This window comes from Pectinophora gossypiella, chromosome 2 (assembly GCF_024362695.1).
Source record: "Pectinophora gossypiella chromosome 2, ilPecGoss1.1, whole genome shotgun sequence".
NCBI classification, from domain to species: domain Eukaryota; kingdom Metazoa; phylum Arthropoda; class Insecta; order Lepidoptera; family Gelechiidae; genus Pectinophora; species Pectinophora gossypiella.
The window spans coordinates 16,476,900-16,502,618 of record NC_065405.1 but is presented as its reverse complement, the minus strand read 5'-3'; the positions used below and the strand labels follow the sequence as shown (position 1 = coordinate 16,502,618).

Here is a 25,719-nt window from a genome sequence, read left to right as displayed (position 1 = left end):
CGGAAGTACCTTTTCTGCATCACGGGATAGAATAACGTCAAGGCTAAAATTTAATATCGATCGCCATCGACTCGCAAAGAGGAAGAAGGCTAAAATCATTCCAGCAGCTGACTCACATATCTTCAGGATGAGTTTGTATAACCAGTTATTAATGTGTAGGCATATTATACAGTTCAGATGGTATTTTTGATGTGTTGGTATTCCTTCCTTCTTAGCGCGGTAAGAAGTTCTTCAAAGGTCGGGGGTGCCGCTAGACCTTAAGCGAAACCCCCGACCTTGTTGTAACAAACTCGACCGATATGTTGTAACAAACAAGTCACTGGTATTACTATTGGGATTTAAGACATCGTTAAAATGTATCCAAAGCGCTGCTAATAAGTCTTTCTGATCAGTGAGGCGTTGGGTCTTTTCCTTGTTGTAGATTGAAACTCTCTTCAAAGTTTGTGGCCGAAAACAGTCTTGAAGCTGTCGAAAATCTACCGGAACTGGATTGATAGGAATCAGCATAGAGCTGAATTTCACAAGCTTATTCCACCTGGCATTTGTTTTTGATACATATGGTGACAGAAAAGCCCGCCTGTAGTTCCCCACGAGCTGATTTTTACGTTAGAACCATCGCACCAATCTTAGTTTTGCGATCTGGTTTACCAACCAATAACTTCGGTAGAGCAGAGCACAGCTATGAAAATGCTCGGCAAAGGAACACCATCTATTTATTATTATTATCATCTATATGATCTCATCGACAGATGTGTCTGCTGCGATGTCCGACGTATCTCGGCTTTAAAAGCATGATCGAGTTCTGTTATTGTTTGTCAACTTCGACGGTATCTTATGGCCAGCTCGAAGTGGAGGTCTTAGGCGCAAATGTAACAGAAATTTTGATCAAACAAGTCGCTGATCTATCCACCCCTGGCCGCCTCTTAATATGAGAGCAATCAGTACTTCACTGCAGTCTGTCCTAGTACCGCGTACCATCTAGTAGGAGCCAGTGCTTGAAACTTGCATCCAGCCACGTGGTCTTAAATTTTTCAGTAAATCGGAAACAGGTTGTGATAGTGAGATTAAACTCAGCACAGAGTATAAGCATATTAAGACTTTTTCAAAGCTATTTGTTTCTTTTATTGCCCGCATTCAGTTGGTGACAGTCATCTGTCATCCGCCATCATACGCGGTTTACCATATACTTAAAAAGTCGAATTAAGCATGTGTAACAATCTTTATGGTTCTATTCTAGATCCTGTTTCTTAATGAAATCGATTTACTCATTATATCCGCCGTGATTTTTCCTAATATTGTAAGGTACAAATATCTGTAAATGCCTTGCACGACTAAAATCTCTCCCAGGAAAAACGGCTTAAGGACCGACTTTATTTCCGATCTTACTAATATTTGGATTTCATACAATTGAAATTAGTAGCGGATGGTCACTTAAGATATTTTCCTTCCCTGTCATATAACCTTTTATGGAGGTTAAGCTGATTTGCCTCTAGTCTTCTTTTTTTAAGAAGTCGTTTAACTCATTTAGCTTTAGTCAAACTAATAAGTGAGAGGTCTCTTAAAGCATTTTGCTTTTAGCCAATATTTGGCTCTAGTGGATATCAACCGTTTTTCCTTCAACTGTAATTTAGTTCAATTGAGGCATTTTGTATTAAGCGACTTCTAAAATCTATAACTGATGTGTTTTTCGAACCAAATAAATACAGAATTGTGCAACGTTTAATTTAAAATAATTCTTAGCATTTTGAACACTTTTGATTCAGTAGTTTTTTTTATATGAATTTTTTTCGAAAAAATAAAACTTTAAATGGCTCTCCTGTAAAGTTCACAAAATGTCGCTTAAACCTATTTGCCTTTCAACCCTCGATATATCAATAATAATACATCTAACTCAGCAGCACTTTAGGGAACACATTAGAACAATAAAAGCACTAAATACCAAACAATATACTCTTAAAACTACTTAGAAACGCTAGAATCAAAACATTTAAATGCGAAATGTATCCGTTGAATGCTAAACATACATCACGCCTGTATCCCTACGGGGTAGGCAGACGTGTATAGTATATAAAATACACTCACTCCTCGACAGCTACGGGGACTTAAACATAAATGCTAAACAATTTATCAAAAAAATATTTGTATGTATATTTTATATGGTAAAATTTATAAGTTTAAAAATAGCAATGGTAATTGGCTTTAACATTTATAAAATTCTAACCTCTTTATCAATAACCAATAAACTAGCGGTGAACGTGTGCATAAGTATTTGACAGCCATGTAAAGTTCCAGCCAATTATTTGATAATTGGATACAATTTTGTTTGGCTGTAAAATACTTAAGCAGTTTCACCGCTCGTGTATTTTATTTATAAAAATAAAATGGCGGTAAAATTATAAACAAGAATACATAAAAACAAACACGCTTATCATAAAACAGATTTACCTCATTATTACACTGTTACAACAAAGAAAATAGTAGATTGTTTCAGTCTTAGATACAAGCCCCTATAGCAAACGCTTATTTAGTATAAAAGTTTCAAAAATCTATAAAACATAACACAATCGGCGATAAATATGCGGGCTTCGCGGACTACAAAGTATTGTAGACAACATTGCAATATACATAAAGTTCAAATTATAGCAAATAATTATAATTACAAAAAATATAATTATAATAAATAAAACGTTAAATAAAAATATTACGTTTAATATTATTATTTATTTATTTTCTTTTTTATTACTCAATAATAAAAAAGAAAATAAATAAATAATAATATTATTACATTAATAATGAGGAATTAGAGAATCCTGGTGTAACATAAAAAGTGACTAAGTATTTATTTTTAGGTCACAAACTATCCATCACATAAACATAAATCGAGTAGGTACGAAACGATCGATAGTACCATTATTACCCCAAAAAACAATAGATTTTGGGGTAATTATTGAGTAACACAACGTAGATCTATAGACAATCAGTAAGGTAGGCAAGTGTGGTGGTATAATTATGAGAGTCTAACGGTAACTGGTCTGAATAAAAGGTAGTGATTCTGGGAAAAAACTTAAATCCAGCTTGACCGTTTTAAAAATTCGCTTTAATATGCTTTTTATGCTGTCCTTTGCTTACGATAAGTGCAAGAAAGAGATAGAGCTAGTTTTGGAACTGAAAACTATTTTGTCTGTCAGAATCAGCAGCACCTGAAAACCAGGTTAAAAATTACTTTCGGTAGTAAATGGATCTAAAAGTAAGCGTCTAGGCAGCATGGTCTTATAATCTTAGCCTGTTTCTTAAATGGGTTAAATGGAAAAAACATATAAATCAGGTAAAAACTTTTAGTAGTTTAAATATATTTTCATAATTCCTTTGTGTCGTGTGCAGGAAAATGAAAATGTTATTAAATTGTTATTCCAAGTTCAAAAGCAATCGCTATGGAATGTAAATGTGCAATTTGTTTCTTGGAATGCTTTAAGCGATTACATTAGTTCAAATTAATTTTGTTTTAGTTTTAATCATAGCTTACTACACAAAATACACAAACCCAACTTTTCCTCCTAAGGATGAGATTTCTAGACACAATAGTTCATCATCATCATCAACAGCCTATATACATCCCACTGCTGGGCACAGGCCTCCCCTCAATCAACCGGAGGGGGTATGGATCATACTCCACCACGCTGCTCCAATGCGGATTGGTGGAGGTGTTTTTACGGCTAATAGCCGGGACCAACGGCTTAACGTGCCCTCCGAAGCACGGAATCATCTTACTTTTTCGGACAATCAGGTGATTCAAGCCTGAAAAGTCCTTACCAAACAAAGGACAGTCTCACAAAGTGATTTCGACAATGTCCCCATCGGGAATCGAACCCGGACCTCCAGATCGTGAGCCTAACGCTCTAACTACTAGACCACGGAGACACAATTAAAACACATAATAACGGGTTCTTACCGCGTTTAAATGGGGATATGAGACTCCCGCGGAAACGCGGTAAGAACCCGTTATTATGTGTTTTAATTATGATAATAACCGCGTAAACTTAAAACACGGAGACACAATAGTTAAACAATGGATTTTACATTTTCAAAGTCGGTCTTACGACTTTAAACGTTCCCATATCACAATACTGATTAGGTCACATACATCCAAACGCATTTCTCAGGATTGTGGGTTTCCCCACGACGATGTCCGCTGAACACGTGACGATCATTTATGATCTAAATATGAATTCAAAATCAATTTCAAAAATCATTGGTTTAGACTCGTGCGCATTCGAACCTTCGACCTCACCATGAGAGTCAAACGTTCTTAGGGCTACTACAGCTCTCATGATACTCACGGCTGGGCTAACGAAAAAAGGAAATTAATTAAAATTTCCATCAACAATATATTAATGACAAAATTGCAATTACCCGTCAATTTGCTATGAAACCTATAAGGTATTGAGAGGTGTACAAAAAGTTAATTTAACAAATTGCGGGAGTAGAATGCACGGAAGCGAATCTATTGCCGCTGTCAAAGGAACAGCCACTTCAATGGAATCAATGGTCGAAGCTATGTATAAAGCGAATCATGTTCTAGTGATAGAGTTTGGATGATTCATTCGAATGAGCACCTGACTATTCAAATCGATTACAGGATTGAGCTATTCAAATTAATAAAAATAATTCGAATGAATTTGCATCATTCGAATTTGTTTTTCGAACTAATAATTTTGCTTGTCATGAACCTTGGTGTCAGGATCACCTGGTGCCATTACACTACAAAGATGCTAATAGATAGTTTTAGAACTATGGCAATAAACTAAACTTAAGTTGTGTGCGCTAAAATGGACGCCATTATTCCGATATTAATGGGTATATTAAGTTTCAGCCTAATATTTCAGCAGTTATCAGTGTATCCAGCCCACTGGGCAGGAATAGCTTACAATAAAGCAATTCCCTTTAATACTAGTATTCAATAACGAAATGCTTTTTTTTCTAAATAGAAACCCGACCTGACAAATCCTCAGGTAAGCGGACCCTGTGAAGAAAGGTTTAACGCTACGGAGATGATTATAAACAATCTTTTTCGCCAACGAAACAAAAAACACAATTCGTAATTGAATGTACACAGCAAAAGACAACAGAAAGTTACTACAAAAAGTTTATACACAAGTTGTGGTTACTCAACTACATAACGCAATTCAAATTAACCTCAAAAAGGATGTACGAAAGATTGAAAGTACAAAAATTTTAATAGCTAACTACAATAATATATAGTTAACTTGTCTTGAAACACGTAGGCTCAGTCACTGCAAATAATTTAAGCAAATAATTTAATATAAATCAGCTGCCTACCTACTTAATATTAACACGAAAATTAATCATAACCTAAATCCTAATTCATATCATTAAACTCTACAAGTTCCAAACGCATTCACTCGATAAACATTTCCGCACATAGCTTCAAAAATAAACAAAAAAATCCGTTACATTTCCAACACAAATGGTATTGTGATTCAGCGAAGGCGAAGACTATGATGTCATGTGCCTAAACTTTACAAATATACTTAAGTAATAAAGGATTACCAACTAGTTTACAAATAAAAGATACAATTATTACTATTGCTTCAGTATAAAATCTATAGTATAATAATATAATACACTACGTAACATCGAAAGCCAAATGGATTGTGTTTTTGTCTATACGGTGACACGGATTCCTTTGTTCGTTAGTGTAAAAAGCTTGCCTTTTTATTGAAAACTATGACTTAACCATTGTATCTGAAGTCGAATTTACTTGTTTGTAGGTCACTAATCATCATTGTAATATTATTTGAGAATTTTTTTTCAGTAGCAGAAACAATATTTTCAACTTAAACGTGCTGATGTCTTTATAAAATTTTAGATGACTCATAGTTGACGAGTACATTTTCAATTCATATCCAGATAAAACTCTCTAATATACTAACAAACATAACGGGATACGACAACCACAGAACAAATAATTTCTCTTCGCAATAAATTTAAACCTCATCTCGACAAATCGTTTAAACCTCCTAGATTATACATCAAAGTAAATGACAAAACCACAATCCAAGAGAACACCACAGCATAAAGTGCGCAAATCATAGATCGTGGAGCAACGTAATAAAAAAGTGAAAGAAATCATAAGAGTGAAGAAGCACATTCTAAAAGTGTCTTTTATATAGACGTTTCCACTGCACTTACAGTTACTTCACATAAAACTGCACTATTAATAATAGACCATATATTTATGTATGTACCTTCATTGTTCGCTGCAACAAATTCTGAATTTGTACTCGAGCAAACTCAGCTTCGTGCAACGACTATTCGTAAACTGTTCAACTTCATTCTTGACCTGAGATTGTTAACGAAATCGCGTGCAATACAGAATGTTGTAAATATATTAACTCCTGAAATATAGTTGTAATGAGAATACGATGTAATGTTTATTATTGCACGAGGAAGTGACGCTTTTTATGTAGAAATTGAAAGTGGGTTCACTATGGTACAACAGAAGGTTCTTATTTTCGAAATATTAAAATTTTATAAATGAAATCTGTTTCTTTACCTATAATCCAGTTTTCTTTTTCATACATAAATAATAAGTATAAATATCCTAACTTTGAAATAACACACGGGCATCTATATAATACTTCACAACAATTTAAAAAACCAGTTAAGGATAAAATATTTTAATTTACTCTTTGTATTGGATCTGGGATGACGAATACCCAATATTTAGCAGTAGAAACGTCTAGTGGAACACATCCGAATGCCACCGGTGGTCGGGGTGCAAATAAATAGTGCTGAACATAGTTCTGTCACAGTACCGATCGGGAATTGCGCACGGGCAGCGTGTGTCCGGCCTCGGCGTCGCCCTCCGCGCCCGCCAGGAACCCGCCCTCGTCCGACGACGACCCCGACGGATCCTTCGCCAAACACCACAGGAAGATCAGCTATAGGCAAGAGCTGGAAGAATCGCAACGCAAAGAGGAAATATGCTGCCGGAATCTCAATCTATTCTTGGTCAACTTTTCGTCATCAGGAATGAAAATTACTATTTCCTGAACAATTTAAAATAGGTCAATGATATGACGCGCGAGCTGACATAGAATCACAAAGACGGAATGTATCATTTCCCACTGATTTTAATACTAGAATAGCTTTGCGTTGCGATCCGAAAGCCCCGTCCAAGTCCGCTCTTGCCTTTTACAACAAAAACATAGTGCAACACTTACAGAATTCTCCGGTACATCAGACTCTGTCATTTCAATAACGTTTTGTGTACAAGCGTCCCTAATTGTCTGGGCTTGGATAGAAAGTGAAACTAGTGACGGCGAGTGTGGAAAATCGATGCGGCGCTGTCTACGTCCGGCGCAGCCTTACAAGTTGAAGTGAGCTGGAAGGTCGCCGCACATCAATCATCCGCTGATCGAGCGGTCAGCACGCAACTACCGTGTTAGTAAACACTAAACTTTCGTGTCCAAGCGTGCCTGTTGCCTTAGCAACGGTGCTCTAAAATAAAACGTGGCTACGTGAATCACCTGCCAGGTAATGATGTATGGGAACATTTCTACATGGTCCCCCGATGCACTCGTGGCGCTGTTTTCACTTGATAATGCACTGCTTGGTGGTATTTATTTTAGTATTTCAAAGGTGGTCGCTAAATGATAGTCTTTATCGCCATATCTCTAAGCCCGGCTTTAAATTTCAAGTACCAGGAACTCATAAGCAGACACATTCGCCGGGAGCGGACATGTGCTTCTAACTGGTGAACATGTCGATTAGCAACGTGCTTCGCGACCCAAACAATGAGCGTTATCGCGACGTGGTACGCGGTTCAACCCCCTCGTTGATCGATACAGGAGCTTCCGTGCTACTTCGACTGAGTATCTACTTTTTAATTACTGACGTCACACTACTTTCAGACAGGATTACATGCAGAAATTCCGAAATTAGCACGAACAGAATTCAACAAACGGTATTTTGTCTGATTGCTTATTAATTTTCTAATTATTTTCATTGCCTGGCTTTACTGCAGGCGAAAGCAAGCAACTGACTCGCTTTCCGCAAACCAGGTCGTTTTGACCTTTTGCAAATCGTTGGGCGTCTGCGGAATTTACTGCGCTTTGTATAGAGTTAACATAAATCGTATTCCAACGAAAGCAAGGCTGCTTACACGAATTATTATTTAAATGAATTCAAGCTCGTGAGGTAATTGCATTAGTGTGTTAGCACGCATTGTTATCTATGAAATCATGCGTTTATTTGCATTTGTGTTACGCGATCCGCCGTTAGATATTAATACGAATGGCTTCGTCACAACTACAACTTTAAATTGGTAAATTGTTTTACTGCGACCAGACGAGCGCAAGGATGATGGTCATTGACACTACACGTCACACACGACGCGTTTAGACTTTAAGCCAAAATAAGCTCGAGCTAAATCTAGACTTCAGGCAAAATATACCAGGACACCATATGCACGCGGAGGTCGAAGTCAAATGAGACTAGTGTTAATAAAAGCACACTGACTACAAAATAACGATGAATGAAATAGAGGATTATTAACATAAAAAAGTTCCTTCTAAATCAATTACGATTTGCCGTATATTTGCATAGTTTTTGTTGGCTGTCTGGGGTATAGTTTCAAAAAGTACTAGGCTAACATAGTTAATTTATACTTAAGTGAGTTGCTAATAGTAGGAGTTTATGAGTTGCTCAAAGTTACTAGTGCATGAACTAGCGTTTGCGGAGCTCTAGACCTAAAATGTTACTGCAATATCTAATTTGCTGAAAAGCACTAAAGTATAGCCCGGCAAAATAGTACCAGGGTACCAGAGAACAAAGGAGCTTAGCCTGGCATGTGTGAGGATCGGTACGATACTAAAAAGTACTAGGAGTTAATAAGTCACTTGGAGTTTCTAGTGCTCAAAACTTGCGCTTGACTACTGTTGTACATCTTTGTTCGTAACATACATATCCATCGAACTCTTCCATTCGGGGTTCACACGATACGAACACAGATAAATTGTTTTATTTTTTTTATTAATGTATTGAGTCTTTTTCGTGTTTCCGTTAGGTAGCTAGGCTTCTTGTCAGAAAAATAAAAGATAGAACAAGTTCCTTAAACGTCGTGTTCCGTCTCCCGCGACGAAGTACCAGGCGGTCATAGGAGAGTAGGTTCTTACCCTCGCGAGTTTGTTGGGCATGGGCTGCAGGTGCGAGGTGTGGTGTCGCGGCGCCAGTTCCGGGTTCAGCGCGAGGATGGCATCTATCTCCACCTCCTTGCCTTTCGTCTCGCCGCGCTCATACCACTCCACCGTGACCGACCGGGTCTCCAAGTTGACCCCGGACACGATAGCCGAGTGAATTCGTCCTGGAATTGGGAAAAAATATACATTTAGTAAAAATATAGTACTGTATAATCTAATAATACATAGTAGGTAGTGGTGCCAATTGGGGCGCACAGAAACTTAACCTAATTTTATTTTGACAGCTCCGAAATCAGTAACTTCACTTAGGTACAATACAAGCAAGAAACAGATGCAGCTAGTTATAATCCTGCTAAATTAAGTTTAAATTAAAGATTAACAAGATTTTGTGGTTTCTATTTCTTTATCGTGACGTTTTTATGTGATCGTGCAGATTTTACGAGTAAGTAAGTCTAATCGAATGCCTGTCTTTTGAATTCATATCATACATCAATGTTATAATTCCTCTGTCAGCGATTAAGATACTTATTTTTAATTTAGTGCGTGTTTGCTACCAGAAAACCAGTTTACTAAGAAGCCGACATTAAAAAGTTCTACAAAAAAAATAAACCAAGATTTTATTTCAAAAATGAATTATGCAACTAGGTGTGTTTATATTATTAAATTATGTTATGATCACGTAATCTGCATTAGCTCATAAGAGTAAACTGGTTTTAGTTTTTGGGAACCTTTTTTTTTCTCAATCACCAATTGTAGGTCTAGTATAAACCATAGAGAAGATTGAGGAGCTCGGCTCGACCACAAAAAAAAGGAATTCATCTCGAGCTCCTCCGTGCTTCGGAAGGCACGTTAAGCCGTTGGTCCCGGCTGCATTAGCAGTCGTTAATAACTATCAATTCGCACTGGGCCCGCGTGATGGTTTAAGGCCCGATCTCCCTATCCATCCATAGAGAAGGCCCGTGCCCCAGCTGTGGGGACCATAATGGGCTGATGATGATGATGATAGAGAAGATAAGTGTCTTCGAACGCTATATCTTTATTATTTTATATTTTATAATGCATATTAAACATAACATAAAAGTAGCAACTTACTACTACTACTTTTTTCTCTTTACTTCTTCTGTATTGAGCGACGTGTTGTAGATACATAACAAACAATACACAAAGGACTAATTATAGAAAGGCAAGGTCAATGACCTACCCCACCCTTTTCAGCTCAGCTCTAAACAGACAAAAGGGACGTTAAAAACTGCGTGTATTGTGCTAAAAGGCAATGGTGTTGGTACTGTGCTTTGTGGCTGTCGTATTGAATTAATGGTGTGAAGAGATTTATTGGACAGAAGGGCGAAAACAGTCTTCTGCAATAGCCTTCTGCTTAAATAGTTTTTTTTTTGGACGTAACTTATTGCAGATTTGCCGCAGATGGCCTTAACTACTTGGCCGGACAAATGGGGAGCGCTGAAAGCTCTCACCCGGTACAACATTTCAGACAACAGACCTGAGGGTTTGTGTTTCTTACTTCTTATTGGACACATTTTGAAGTCGGATTAGAACTGATGGTTAAAATTACACCATTAAAACCACTATGCTTTGATGTTCGGACACAGCATAGCATTTAAAAAATATATATATCTGATATAAGTAGTTTAATGGAGTTTAGCCGACTTTTTTAGTTGCAGCTGTTTTGCTCTGAAACACTAAAAGCTTTCTGGTTTCGTGGTCACGGACAGATTACGACAGATACACTAAAGCATGTTTGCAGATGTACTTACACTACAGATTATGAACTTCTGAAAGTAGATTCCTAAAAAAATTGGTATCGCCATATGCGGTTAAAAATAAAAATATAATGGTGCTAATTCCTGTAGACATCATCTAATTTAATTGTTTTTCTTACCCGCTAAAATGTTATATTGGCTAGCCAATATACTGTACATATTTCGGCTTGGTAATTTTCACGGATTTCCAAATTTGAAATAAATAAATAGGTAAATCAAATTCTCGGGGTTGAAACGTTGGTCAATTCGCAATCTTTTACATAGTTCAAAATCAGCCGCAACCTCATTCCCCAGTAGCTCTACGTACATTTATCCGGAGATAAAACAGTTTTATACACTATACATTTGAGGCAAAGACCACACAGAAAAGCAGATTTCATAAAGGATAGCATTTCAAAATCAATACGACTGAATACCACCTACGCAAATATTTACCGACTACAGTCATGGTCATGAGCAATATCATGTACCCACTTTGGAACTCTATCGCACTATCATATTTGACATTTAATGAGACTTACGGTTTAATTTCTCAAAAAATTTAATGTGACATCAGAATTTGATACCATATCAAATTGTATACTACATATTAGTACTCGTGACCGTACGTATCAAGGCATAATACCACTTGTACTGTCAATTCATATTTCTAGGCGTATTGTGGTTTAGTTATAAATTATTCCAGCATGACTACATTGATCATTAGCGCTTTCATGAGAATTTGGCAGTATCGTGATTCATGGCATAAAGCCTAAAGTTCGATGGAACTTAGGCGAACTATAGGTACAGATCGTCATATCGTTTATAGCCCCTTTAAAAATGTCAAAATTGTGGACGTAATTTCTGAAGTAATTTACACTTTACGCAAAATACTCGAGACTCTTGTCTCTGAAAGAAAGAAGAAAACTATTTATTACCATCATGGACGCCACAATACAAACTTGAACACCACAGAAAGACAAAACAATTAGGTATTTAACAATACACACAAAATTGTCTTATCTTTTTTGACCGAACTCTTATTATTATTATTATTTTATGTTCCTATTATTCTTAATACTGTATAGCTTGAATCAGTTGCCCTTCAAAAGTTTCATGTTATTTTAGCTACAAATGTGCCTACAACCAAAATTGATATTATTGAAGAAACGTCTATTAGATAAAGTAAACTGCCATATGACTAAATACTTCGCGAATAAAGAGCTAGGCTAACAGACTACAACAACACCAATCAAGTAAAGTTGTGTTCTTTCAATAAACATCTCTAAGTTTTCTTTCAATAGCCCTATCGAATGGCTAATTTCCGCGTGATTGAACAAACAAATCAACACACTTTCACTCGAACATAGGATCCAAATTTGATAGCACAGAGCTCCAATAACGGTGTTTTTTTTTTGTTGTTGTTTTGTGCGCATCGTTCCACTTTCCGTGACTATGGCGACGCTTGCTCGATATCCGGGGTCTGTACATACAAGAACTCATGCCCGTATCACTAATGAGGTTCGTTCCGTGGTTTGTTTGGCTAGGAAATCTATTATCCCACTAAAACGTAGCTTGATTAAAGTGACATGTTTCCCGTCTCTTTCGTATCGTTAGATAGAACAGAATCGATCGGTCTAATCTCGACTGATACATCACTATCATAGTGACATTGAATTAAAGAACGTCACAACACTGGCTTCTGTAGCAAAGTACTATCAAAACAGGGGAGTTAAAAAGGCCACATCAAAGCAATTCATTTAAAAAAGGAATATTGATATTTGGCATTTGTTTGCATTTCGCACTTAAATACGCGCAAATGTCAAATTGCAATATTGCTTTTTTAGATGAACTGCTTCGATGTGGCCTTTTTAACTCCCCAGATCTATTGCACATAGTAGCTATTGTAAAACACTATCTATAAATTGAAATATACTCAGTAATTATACTGAACTGGGCGTTCGTATATTGTTAGTGCGAAAAGAGACACATCTCCCGTCTCATTAAACATCGCAAAAAAAACGACTTCAACTAAAGTATTTCACGACAAAAGTAAAAACTTCCAAATTGCCGTTCCCCTTTATTACTCCCCCAACCTACCTCACCGACATGCAATCTGAAGGTTCCCGGAATCGTGACAGGAAACAAATGGCTGAATCGAGTGGATTGTGGAAAAAGACAATTTAGACGCGTCTATTGATCCGTGCTCACATTCGCATTGAGACATGCACTACTATACTGAAGGACAAATCGACACCACGTGAATCTTTGTAAAAATATAAGCAGCATTTGTAGACTAATATTCATTAAACCAGCGTCACGCTACGATTGCCGGTTTGACCTGATAAAGTACAGCAATTCGCTCCATCAATTTAGTTACAAATGAATACTAAACTTGATGAGCGTTGCAAAAGTCAAAACGACCATCATAACGTGCAGCTGTTAAAATGGTAGTAATTGAAATACAAAAAAAAAGTACGGTCGAATTGAGAACCTCCTCCTTTTTTGAAGTCGGTAAAAAAACTGTCTTATAAACAATAAAAGTCACATTAAAAACAACTTGTAATACAAAGAACCTTATTACGTGCAAATTCGTATATAATTACTACTGTTAAAACAGAAGCAAAAAATATCATTATGATTGATGAACGTGAACACCTACACTGATAAAACTGGTGTTATCTTAACACCCCAAAAACACCTTCTTCCTTGGCCAATATCTATCATTCATTTATTAGACCAACAACTTTCTTTTCTGTCCATTGATAAGATTGCTAAGGATGTGTCAGAGTATTTATTCTTGTAGACGACACTAATTGGATGCTAGATCACTCAATTGAAACACAATGTTACTTTCTAGTGATCTTCGCTTGTCACTATAATTTAGTGAGATGAGAAGTTCGTGAAGTATTTGCGTCACAGTTCTCGTGCTGCTTTGGGATTTAGAGGAGCTAGTCTAAGACAGCACAAGTTTAATATTGAAAATGTGTTTGAATAACGGTGATATTTCATGAATAAATTCCTTTCGTACAGGTATTACTCTTTAAATGCTCTGCTAATTGACGTTTACTACATGAACTACCTAGTTTACTACCTAGTATCTTAGCAGCGAATGAAAAGATTGAATAAATGTTGTCCAATACAAATATATTATACTTAGAAAATTTCTTCCAATAATAACAAAATCAGTACCAAATAGGGTTATACATCTCCAGACCTTACACAAGCAGGAAGAAGAAATACAAAACAAAATACTGTTTGAATCTAAGATCAACCAATCAACTGAAGCGGGGAATACGTGGCCATGTGCCAAAGTGTTTACCTATGACACCAGATAACGATGACCCACTGTTACTCCTCTTCGCATAAAATATTAAAGATCTAAGTAAAGTGGTTGTGAATGTCTGTTACCATTTTATTCGTGAGCTGGGTGTCATTGACCCGTTAACGCATTGCTTTGAGCTAATTATAATTTTGTTGCGTTTCCTTGCGTTAGTTTCGTGTTCTGGCTTGCTTAATGTTAACGTGGAAAATTGTTACTTAGTGAAAAATTGCGCAAAATATGATTGAAAACTTATCAATATTTTTGCTACTGATGAAAAATATAGTAAAATATATCATATAAATGATAATGGATGTAATAAGTAGCCACAAGATGTAGATGGATGTAGTAGTAGTGTGGTCTGGCGACAACGCAGACGGCGGAATAATCAAGAGGCCTCAGTAGTAGGCGAAAAGGGCTGTGTATGACGATGATAAGATGTAATAAACTCTAAAGTTCGCTAATAATGTCGATTTTATCCAAAGTATAAAAATAAAAAGCTATTTATATTTTCAAAGAACGACTCCTGCTAGGTGGTGACAAGTATTTCCTTAATTTGCGAACTAAAAGAGCGATGACAGAACGTCTAATCCGCAGTGCAACAAAGGTCGAACATTTATAAAAAAAAATATTTAAAAAACAAACCCAAAGAAATATCTATTTTCGGTTGTAACTCTGGCAACGAAGGTAAAACTGGAATAAATAACTAAAAATAGAAGCCAATCATTTTTCCGAAGGACTGGCTTATTGACAGGAATAATACCTAGCTTGTTAGTGAAAAGTAACTCGTATGTTTTTATCTACACTAGACACGTCCAGTCAATATGTGAAACATTACAAACGTTGTTTAAGGATAAAAAAAATACCACTTCACTGTCTTCAAGACCTACAATTAACAAAATTACATCCTTCTCCAAAGTTTCACCTACGACAAGCTTAAAGGTACCCTTGTAAGAGCGATTGCAACCAATAATTAGTTTGTGGTAAAAGTGGAATAGAAACCTGCGTCGGCGCTCCCACGGTCAAGTTTACAGGAGACAATGGTGGCAAATGTGCAATTACATTATAAGCATGGTTTTACTCGCCTTCTATAATTGTTGATTTGCTATGCTAACAAGAAACAGAGAGATTACCATTACCACAATGCTATGTCGGTATGATATTGATAAGTAGCGCAATGATCATTAAAAGAAGGTAACAGGAAACTATTATGAGCGAAAAATTAAAACAACAACGTGGAGGTGGTAGTAGACTGAGACAAAGTCACGATACGCAAACCTTCTGCATAATTCCGTGCAGATAAAGGAAGTAAGGACTAATATAACAAACGACTAGAACCGAGATTTAGATTATAAGATTATGCGTATATAACAAGAAAGTAATCTATTATCTAATATCAAGGACAAAAATGATAGTTGAGAACAGAAAGTAAGTTATCCGAAGGAATTAGATTTGATAATACATGCAGAACATAGAAGTGATAGCATCAAAAACTCGCTTTGTCTGATTGGAAGCAACGATACTGTCCCGACAAGATCTAACCCCGATCGATGTCGGTAGTAAGATAAACTCTAACCTGGCGTTGTATTCCCTTTGTGTAAATGCAACAAACGCAAATAGTGGTAACAATGTTTACATTGTTTCAGAGAAATGCGGTTGATATTTCACATTTCTGTTGTCAATGAAATTAAACGTACGATTAAATAGGAAAAAAATGTTAGAATTAAGCCACTGAAATACATTCAAGTAACTTATATCTCGAAGTTACATAACATGTTCCAAAATCGATAACAATTATATCTGAAAGAACGTAAATAACACGTAAGTATTTGTTATGTTATGTTATGTAAATACTTACGTCATTTCAACCTCAACAGACTATCGATTACGAACAGCTCCTAGTTCAAAGTGGAATCCATAAACTACTGATACTCTAGGCTGGCACGAACTTCAAGATAATATCGCTGCGACAAAGGTCAGACCTCTTCTGGGGTCAGACTCGTGAAATAGCGGCAAAGGCGGCAGCTTCAATGCTTTCTCCGCAAAACTAACAACAGTAGACCTCTAATATGGGGCCAGTAACGAGACACCAAGACCAAAACGGACGTTTTGAGTATGCTTTGGTGTTATTTCTGTTTCGCAAATTGTGTGCTGCATTTCTCATGAGATAGCCCTTGATTGTGCGTATTGCCTCGCTTCCTATTTCATTGTGTATTTTAATGCCCAAAAGCTGCAAAAGGGCGTAAACAAATATGGTGTCTAACAATCGAGTCTACCTTAGAGGAAGGTGGTAATCATCTGGGCTGCCCTTTTCTAAGCTTTCCCTTAATCTTGTGCAGATGTTACAGATTGCCTTAAGGGCTTAACTTGGTCCGTTGTAGTTGTATAAAGTAGTAGAAAACAGTAACTTCCCCTTCTCTTCGTGTGACGTGTTTGAATTTCAACAAACATTCTACTTTCAAAGTAATAAATACTTTTGATGTAGTAGCAGGTTATATTGTTCTTATTATTATTACCCTAGGTCGGTTCACCTCGGAGAGCGCACTCACTCAGTTACTGGCTCAAGTAAAAGTCTCCATAATGAGCCACTTGCTTAACGACAGCAGCATTTCGCAAGGCGGCCGTGGCCCACATATAAAAACAATTGTGTGTTTTTAATATATCATTATTTTTAGACGCACGTTCCGCTGTGCGGCTAGCTTTTACGGTTTTGTTGTAGATTTTAGTGTTTCAGAGACATTAAAGTTTCAGTGCTCTATTGAATATAAAGACAACAATTTGTGTTATTTTAAAGAGCAAACGAAAATTTAAATTTAAACGTTCGACACCTTTGAGAGACAGTTATAGACAACCTCTTTTAACGCTTTTTAAACCAACTAAATACTCAAACACTGCAGACGTATTTCATTTATAAGTTGCATTGAAACCACACGAGTCCTAAGGGAAAACCGCGATGTATTTAATGCATAAAAATGCAGCTAAAATAAAATGCGTTACTCATGAAACAAGCTTCCAAGGTAAGACAGCGATGATAATTGGCAGCATAATCCCGACTGAACTGTTATGTAAGAACTTTGGCTAATGACCTTTTACGGTAAACAATCATTTCTCATGAACGACAGCTGATTTCTACAAAAAGTGTGAAACTATTTTCTGGAGAACAATGCTAACGACGATATACACTTCTCATCAAAAAAATCGAAACACCTTGCAAGTTTACGTTTTGTCAGGATTATCAGAAAAATGTGTACATTTAGGAATAAATGTTAAATGTCGTTTAATAGTGAGTAATATGAGCTTATCAAATCTTAATGTTAATGTTCTAAATTTAAATGAATTTTTCATAGGTTTCGTATTTTGTTAAATGAGTCATTTTTATTCCGTATGGAGTATAAAGGAAATGGATAAAACAACACACGTAAATGAAAAAAAAGCTAAAAAACGTTTATTTAATAACTTGTATTCCCTCCCCGAGCTCTAATTACTGCTTCCATACGGTTCTTCATCGATCGGATGAGAGTCACGATCACATGCTGTGGTATATTGTCCCATTCCTCTTGGATTGCATCTTGCAGCTGGCTAAGTGTTTCTGGGGCAGGATCTCTTGCTCGAATTCGTCTCTTTAATTCATCCAACAGATGTTCAATGGGATTCATGTCCGGGCTTCTTGCTGGCCATTCCATAATAGAGATATCGACTTCGTTAAGATAATCTCGTACGACGCCCGCGGTGTGAGCCCTAGCATTGTCGTGCATGAATATGAAGCCGTTGCCAATAAAATGTGCATAGGGCATCACATGAGGCTCGAGACACTCTTCGACGTACCGATGACAGTTTAGTGCAGGCAGACGTGGCCCAGACACGAAAGCAAGCTCTGTCTTACCGTCGGCGCTGATTCCTCCCCAAACCGTCCACGAACCGCCACCATAGCTGACCTTTTCTTCAATGCAGCATTGTGCATAGCGTTCTCCGTCTCTTCTGTAGACCTTGTTCCTTCCGTCGTTACCATACAGCATAATTTTACACTCATCAGAAAAGAGAACTTTGCTCCACTGTAGGTATGACCAATTTAGGTGCTCACGTGCAAAGTTAAGGCGCGCTCTTCGATGGTCTGCAGTTAATTTCGGCCCATTTGCTGGCTTATGCGGTACCAGTCCACGATCCTTCAACCTTCTTCTAATTGTAGAGTCACTTACAGCCACCCTTCGTACAACACGAAGCCGCTGCTGCAGTTGAAAAGCGTTAAGGCGTCGATTTCTTAAAGAAGTTGTTACAATAAATCGATCATCTCGCTCAGAAGTGACCCGATTCCTGCCAGATCCTGAACGGCGCGTGAACAAACCAGTCTCCCGATAACGTTTATAGACTCTATGAACAGATGACAGGCTTAGATGCAGTCTTGCAGCCACAACACGCTGACTAAGGCCAGAATCCAGCAATGCCACAACTTGGGCGGCTTCTGTGGGCGAAGTATCCATACGTTTTAGAAAAAAAACCTTTTTTCAGACGTCCCAAAGTCACAGTATTGAAATAAAAAACAAAAAGTTTAAGGATAGGCGCCAATTTTTAGTTTTTAAACGCTAAATGTACTCCAACCCTAAACACACATTTGTCTCAAAACAGTGATTCATTTCGTTTATAAGATAAACAAATGAAATTCTAATTTTGAATTTAGAATTTTCGCTTATTACTGTAATGGCCAAACTGCCAGCTATACATTTATGTATTTTTTTTCATCGTATGAATTCTTTTTTGTGTTAAATTCGGACAGAAACAATGAAAACGGAAGTGTTTCGATTTTTTTGATGAGAAGTGTAGTATAACTGATGATTTGGTATTTATTATATTAACTGTAGTTTACTTTTATTTATTTCTTGTTGCACCATCCCGCATCCAAGTCTAGTAAATGTTAGTTTCCTGGTAGTGGTTGCCTGGAAGAAATTGCTCTAGAGCAATAAGGCCGCCCAAGTCGTACTGTATCCATGCGTTTTGTCTGAATGTTAAAATTAAGTTATGTGCGATAAAGGAATGAATTTGATTTAATTGATTTGATTTGATGATTACTTCGCCTAGTGAAATATTACGTCGACCATCATTATAGTAATGGCATTATGTCCTTGATTTATGGTAAGTGAGGATATTATAGTAAAACGTTCTTTCAGTCCTTGGACTTACAAATCCTTGGCTTTCGCATCGCATCGAACAGGTAATTGTCTTTGTGGTAGGTATGGTATTGTAAAGTTTTAGACAATTTCGAACTTAGACATCGAAAATTCCAAATAAGAAGTATGTCTTTAACAATACAATAACAATTATCAGAATCAATTATTCATCAATACACGTCACTTAGTCAGCTTAAAATGTAACAGGTTAAGAGCCTTTATGGTTCGTTATGGCGCTGGTATTTTTACCAAAGATCGAAGCTACGAGTAGCAAGGCTGCGTGTGAGTCAGGGATCCGGTTCGAACCGGCTAGACGAGTGGCGCCCGCGCACTCCGATTCGCAACACTCCGCAATGAGAGATTGAAAGGCACGGGTTTCTTTACTGTTACTGCTACTGTATTAGCATTTGCGCGCGTCATTATGATAATAGGAGAGCTATTATTGCCCTCTCAAACGTATAAAGGGGTTATTGTTGAGTTATTGTAGATCTGTTTAGTTGAATGCGATAGGATTGTACTTTTGCAGCATTTTCTGCAGCTGCTGCGTCTAGATTTTAAATCTTAGCATTTTAAACTGAGATTAAACCAGTTAGACTACGATACTAATTAGACTTCGCTATTAAGTTGGCATTTCTAGGTCAACTGCAGATGATGCAGTTATTATAAATATGAAAAAAAAACATCATTTATGCAAAAAAGTTACTAATTTTAAAGCTATTTTTAACTTCGCGTCCTTGCAATAACAGCATGGTCATAAAAGGTTATTTTTACTAAAATCAATACGCAGGCAAGGTTGCTTATGTAAATTGTCTAACCAACTGCTTTCGTTTCGATAATCAAATAACATTGTGTAAGAAAACTTCCCGATAGACCAGCTAAGGGAGTTGGAGACTTCCTAAGACTGTGAAATTGCTATTTTAGCCAAAATAGATTACTACTTTGTATCACAGGCGAATTCTAGAAGGTCATCTCCGAGAACATTTCTATGAAATATGACCAAAATATTACTTTACTTCATAAACTTACGCCTATAAGTCCAAATTTAAAAAATAAAACAAAAATCTCAAAGAGGTCTGCTCTCGAATCTTTGCTTTCTCCGTCTAAACTTAGTTGTTTAGATAACAGGATAATTGACTGGTTCAAAAACGAATCTACAACAGAAGCCCGTCAAAAATCAATCTAATTTTACTTTTTCACTTATTTCCGAATTTTAATTATGTATTAAGTAGCAAAAACTACTATTATTGATGATGTCATAATTCCTTCACGACAGTATTTCCCGGTTCGCCGGAGGGTCGTGTTGCTCTACGGTATTTCCATACTAACGCCAATGAAAATGTTCGTTTTTACTTTTCGTAAAAAAATATCACATTTGACTTGGTTGTTAAGTAGCTAAGTAATAGAGTTATTAGCAGCAACAGTGATTCAATTAGACGCCAAGGATGTACGAAAGGGATAATAAGATACAATCAAGTTTTATTAATTCTCACAGATGATGTATGTAATAAAAGTTTCAATAGAGTCAGTAACCATCTTACATCTTTACGATATTTTATTGCTGTTTGAAATAACTAATAAAGTCATAATCGACAAAAATAACATCAACCATTATGGTACTGTGAAATTCTGAAATATCCGGTCGGCAGCTGCAAAAAAATATTCATTTTCCCACATTCAAATTTTGAAACGAGAGGCAATTTTAAAGTTGCAAAAGATTTGAAATTGCATCGAAGATGTTACTTTTAAATTTGGCTAAAGAGCGAAGTGACTCAGGTAAAATTTAAACCAGTAGCCTACTTTTCTTTTATTGCCAATGCCTTGAATTGATACAAAACTTTCCACAATATCTGGTCGAAATAACATTTGCGAATTCCGAATATAATAAAATGGTATCTAGACCAAGGTTTTGCAAGATTTCTAAAACTTTAAATAAAGGGTTTGTTTGCACGGTTAGCAGTTTAGGTACCAACACTACCAACCAAGTGTGAGCAATAAAGATTATTATCAAAGGGATACGTGCAAGGCCTCAAACTGCACGAGATACATACTAAACACGAAAACATGCACTTAGAATTTAAAATTTTACTGGTGTATATATAAAATAATCCAAATTATCTACAGAAAGCTAGGTTAAAGTAGCAAATATCATTTTCTTGAAACCATTTTCGGAAACCGACCCCGAAGAAAAGTATGACTGAAAATCAGTGAACCGCGAATGATTTATGACATGATAAAGATGATTGGAAAAATAAAGCTGCAGTATTAGATAACGCAGGACATAATGATACTATTCTCAAAACCAATTAAAATAGTCAAGCCAAGTTAAATGGTCCTAAACGCGAATTGGCACGCGACCCCTGTCCTCGAAACGGAGCTATGCAGAGGTATTATGTTATTATAATTGTCGTTGACACCACGTATTTCATTCTCTGGTATAATACTAACCGACTGTGAAGGACAAACACAATATGATGATTTATACATTGTCGACTTTATTGTTAAAACTGATAAAGCCAAGGCTATGAAGGAAAACAGATGTTTTGACATTCCGTTCGTGGCTATGGTGCCAATGAAGTCATTAGTTATATCCTTGAAATAGTAACAATAGACTAAGAAATATGATAAGAATTATAACAATCCAGTGCTAATGCATTATATCATCTATAAAGTAAGTAAGTCGTAAGTACTGTAGTTTGATAGAAAGAGAATCTTTGTATGATGTTACTGAACAAAAACAAAGGATAGAAAATTCTTGCACTTAAGTAAATTGTATTTAGCAACGGTCTTGCCTTGTGTCGTGTGGGTTAAGAGGTGAATTACCAACCTCAGCAAACCTGGTGTCAGGGTTATTATTGACCCGCCAAAGGCCCCTGACATGGTTCCTGTAACGACCACATACTTACATCAGTAAGTCCAACGGCTTAACGTGCCTTCCGAAACACTTGTACTTTCGGACAATCAGGTGATCAGCCTGTAATGTCCTAACCAAACTAGGGATCTCAAGGTGATTTTTGTGATATGTCCCCACCGGGATTAGAAACCGGGACCTCCGGATCGTGAACCCAACGCTCAACCACTGGACCACAGACGCCGTTAGCAACAGTAATAAATAAGCGAACGAGCCAGAAAACTGGGAAGGTTGAAGAAAGTGCCAATTCGAAGCAACTCTTAAGACTTACAATTAATAATGCTTCTACAACCCTTTAAGATCCCTTTTAATTGTCCTTCAAAGGATACTGAATAGTTACTTCATTTAGTATCCAAACTACCAAATAACTAAAAAGGCGAAACAATAAACTTTAAAGTTCGTTATTAGGCGCCTTTCATCTTCTTTCTTTCTTTTAGTAGTGATACAATAAAAAGCTGCAATGGAAAAAACATTTGACACTATTTTTTTAACTTTTTACTTGTGCATCGTTTTAGAACTCGCGCCATTTTTGGGGTCGTAAATATGCACGTCCTTCACACGGGTACTGCTACATTTTATGTTTAAAGTATTGATCCTTAATATAAACCTAAACTGACACATCACGCTATAGCAGTACTCTTTTATGAACCTGCTGACGTCATGCCCAGATATAGGACCCGAATGGAAATTGATGGTCTATCGATTTCAGATACGAAGCCTCCTTTTGGACTATTGAATAGTTCATTGTATTGTTTTACTTAGATCGGTAGGCTATTTAAGTAAGAGATATAGTCATTAAGAAGGTATTTTTGGTAACAGCAATACATTCGAATGTCTTGAAGCACTTGTCTAGACAAATGAATGAATAACTGATGAACTGAGCTTACGTGTATTATTAACATAGAGCGATATTAGGATAGCATTTTCTAGATTATACAAAAGCAATTTTAGCCTATGCCCTATATAGAAACAGGCTCTTCTTCTGGGTTGTGAGGAACCTACCGACCTCAGCAAGCCTGATGCCAGGGTTATTGAGCCGCAAAAACCCCTAACTCATGTTACGATTACGTACATCATCAGTAAGAATCTGAAGCACGGATCAAATTGTTTTCGATGATTCGGGTGATCAGCCTAATGTCCTAAGGTAACTAACGTTAACAAAGTAATTTTGTGTATGTCACAATCGGAATACGAAACCGGGCCTTCCGGATCGTGAGTCTAACGCCCTACCACAGAGGTCGTAGGAAAGCAGAATGATAGCGTAAAAAATAGCCACTTAATCCTATTACCAAATAGGTCATTGAGCTATAAACGAACTTATTAGCAAACGTATTCTAAGAGAAGTAAACTCCCGAATTTGGAATGTTACATCCAAATATATTGAAGTAACAAAACAGTAGATTTGAACTATTCGTAATCTACACAAGGACTATTTTAAATGACTCGAAACGTTACGAAACGGTGTAGTTTTGGCAAAAACAAGGCCATTCTGCCGAAAACGTGAAGACAAATGTCGCATAAGGTTCTAGAGTAAATTGAAACCTCCCACGGTAAAAACAAATTCATGTATTTCGTCACAAAACTCCTTTATCATCCTCATCATCTGACTACTGGCTATTGGAAACAAAATTAGTTTATATTATATAACTCCTTACATACATCTACTTAAACTCACGCCTATTTCCCACCGGGTTAAGCAGATTACAGATTACTATGGAATTCCATTTGTACCGATGATGACACACTTCTCTTGCTTCCTCTACATTCATCAATCGTTCCATACACGCACGCCGGTTCAGAGTAGATTTACAAAACCTTTTCTAAAGACAACTTCTATTTGATCAATTCCTTCGGGTTTTAGTTTTATGCAGAACAAAAATCTAAGCATTCTATCATGTTATGTTAAAATATTACGTTGTACGTCTTTTCCTACACTTAATCCAAGATATGTTCTACCCAAAGGATTCCCCGTACTCAATTGCGTCATCTTCCACTAAATCAGTCAGTCGGGTTTGTTCCAAATCCTTCGAGAAGGAAGAAAATGCTACTTTCTTTTTATAAACAGTCTTCTAACTGCAAAGTTTTAGAACTATGTAATTGTATATAATAAGAGCCGCGGCAGCCCAGTTGATAGAACGCTTGACTCTCACTTTGAGGTCGCGCAGCACAGGCCTAAACCAATGATTGTCGAATTTGTTTAAATAACTGATAATCACGTGCTCAGCGGTAAAGAAAAACATCGTGTGGAAGCCCGCATTCCCGAGAAATGCATTTTCGGAGGTATGTGACCTAATCTGTATTGGGGTGGTTTTCCCTTCGCTGGTTGGAAGGTCAAACAGGCAGTCGCTTCTGTAAAAAGCCGGACTCTTCAGGTTAGGTAAGCGGTCCCTGTGAAAAACGGGATAATGCTAGGGAGATGATGATAAGTATATAATAATAGTTAATTAGTTAAACGGCCTCTGTGGTCCAGTGGTTGAGCGTTGGACTCACGATCCGGAGGCCCCGGGTTCGAATCCCGGTGGGGACATATCACAAAATTCACTTTGTGATCCCTAGTTTGGTTAGGACATTACAGGCTGATCACCTGATTGTCCGAAAGTAAGATGATCCGTGCTTCGGAAGGCACGTTAAGCCGTTGGTCCCGGTTACTACTTACTGATGTAAGTAAGTAGTCGTTACATGAGCCATGTCAGGGGCCTTTGGCGGCTCAATAGTAACCCTGACACCAGGGTTGATGAGGCTAGTATTCCACCTCACAACCCACACGATAAGAAGAAGAAGAAGATTAGTTAAAAGTGTAAATGTAAACCATGTGGCATCTAGTTTTTTCTTTTAGATAAAGTTAGTACCGAGATAACAATCTCAAATACCAAACGCTGCTTTCTAAATATTAATTTCAAAAATTCATTCGATCGAATTGAATTACGCACGCTTTCTTAACGTTTCCGCTTGAACATTATTTGATGCAGTTTGATAAAAGTTAAATATCGATATTATCTACAATCTTCAGTTTAATAGACTGTATAAATTGTAGTCAATGTGGTCCTGTGTATCACTGGCTTGCTTTTCAAACGGAGAGCGCCAGTTTGAACCCCGGTACCGGACTTCCACCATCATCATCACCAGCCCATTAACGTCCCCACTGCTGGGGCACGGGCCTTCCCTATGGATGGATAGGGCGATCGAGCCTTAAACCACCACGCGGGCCCAGTGCGGATTGATGGTTATTAACGACTGCTAATGCAGCCGGGACCAACGGCTTAACGTGCCTTCCGAAGCACGGAGGAGCTGTAGATGAAAACTTTTTTTTTGTTTTTTGTGGTCACCCATCCTATGACCGGCCTTTGCG

At 37.1% G+C, this 25,719-nt stretch overlaps 1 protein-coding gene across 2 annotated transcripts in view; it reads right to left on the bottom strand.

Moving 5' to 3' along the window:
- LOC126378163 (kinesin-like protein Klp10A) overlaps window positions 1-25,719 on the bottom strand; it is a 91,159-nt gene that overhangs the window by 36,574 nt on the left and 28,866 nt on the right. For both annotated transcript variants that reach the window (XM_050026364.1, XM_050026372.1), the window contains exon 2: window positions 9,198-9,385. In XM_050026364.1, the coding sequence (XP_049882321.1) occupies window positions 9,198-9,385 (188 nt within the window). The remainder of the gene's footprint in view (window positions 1-9,197; window positions 9,386-25,719) is intronic.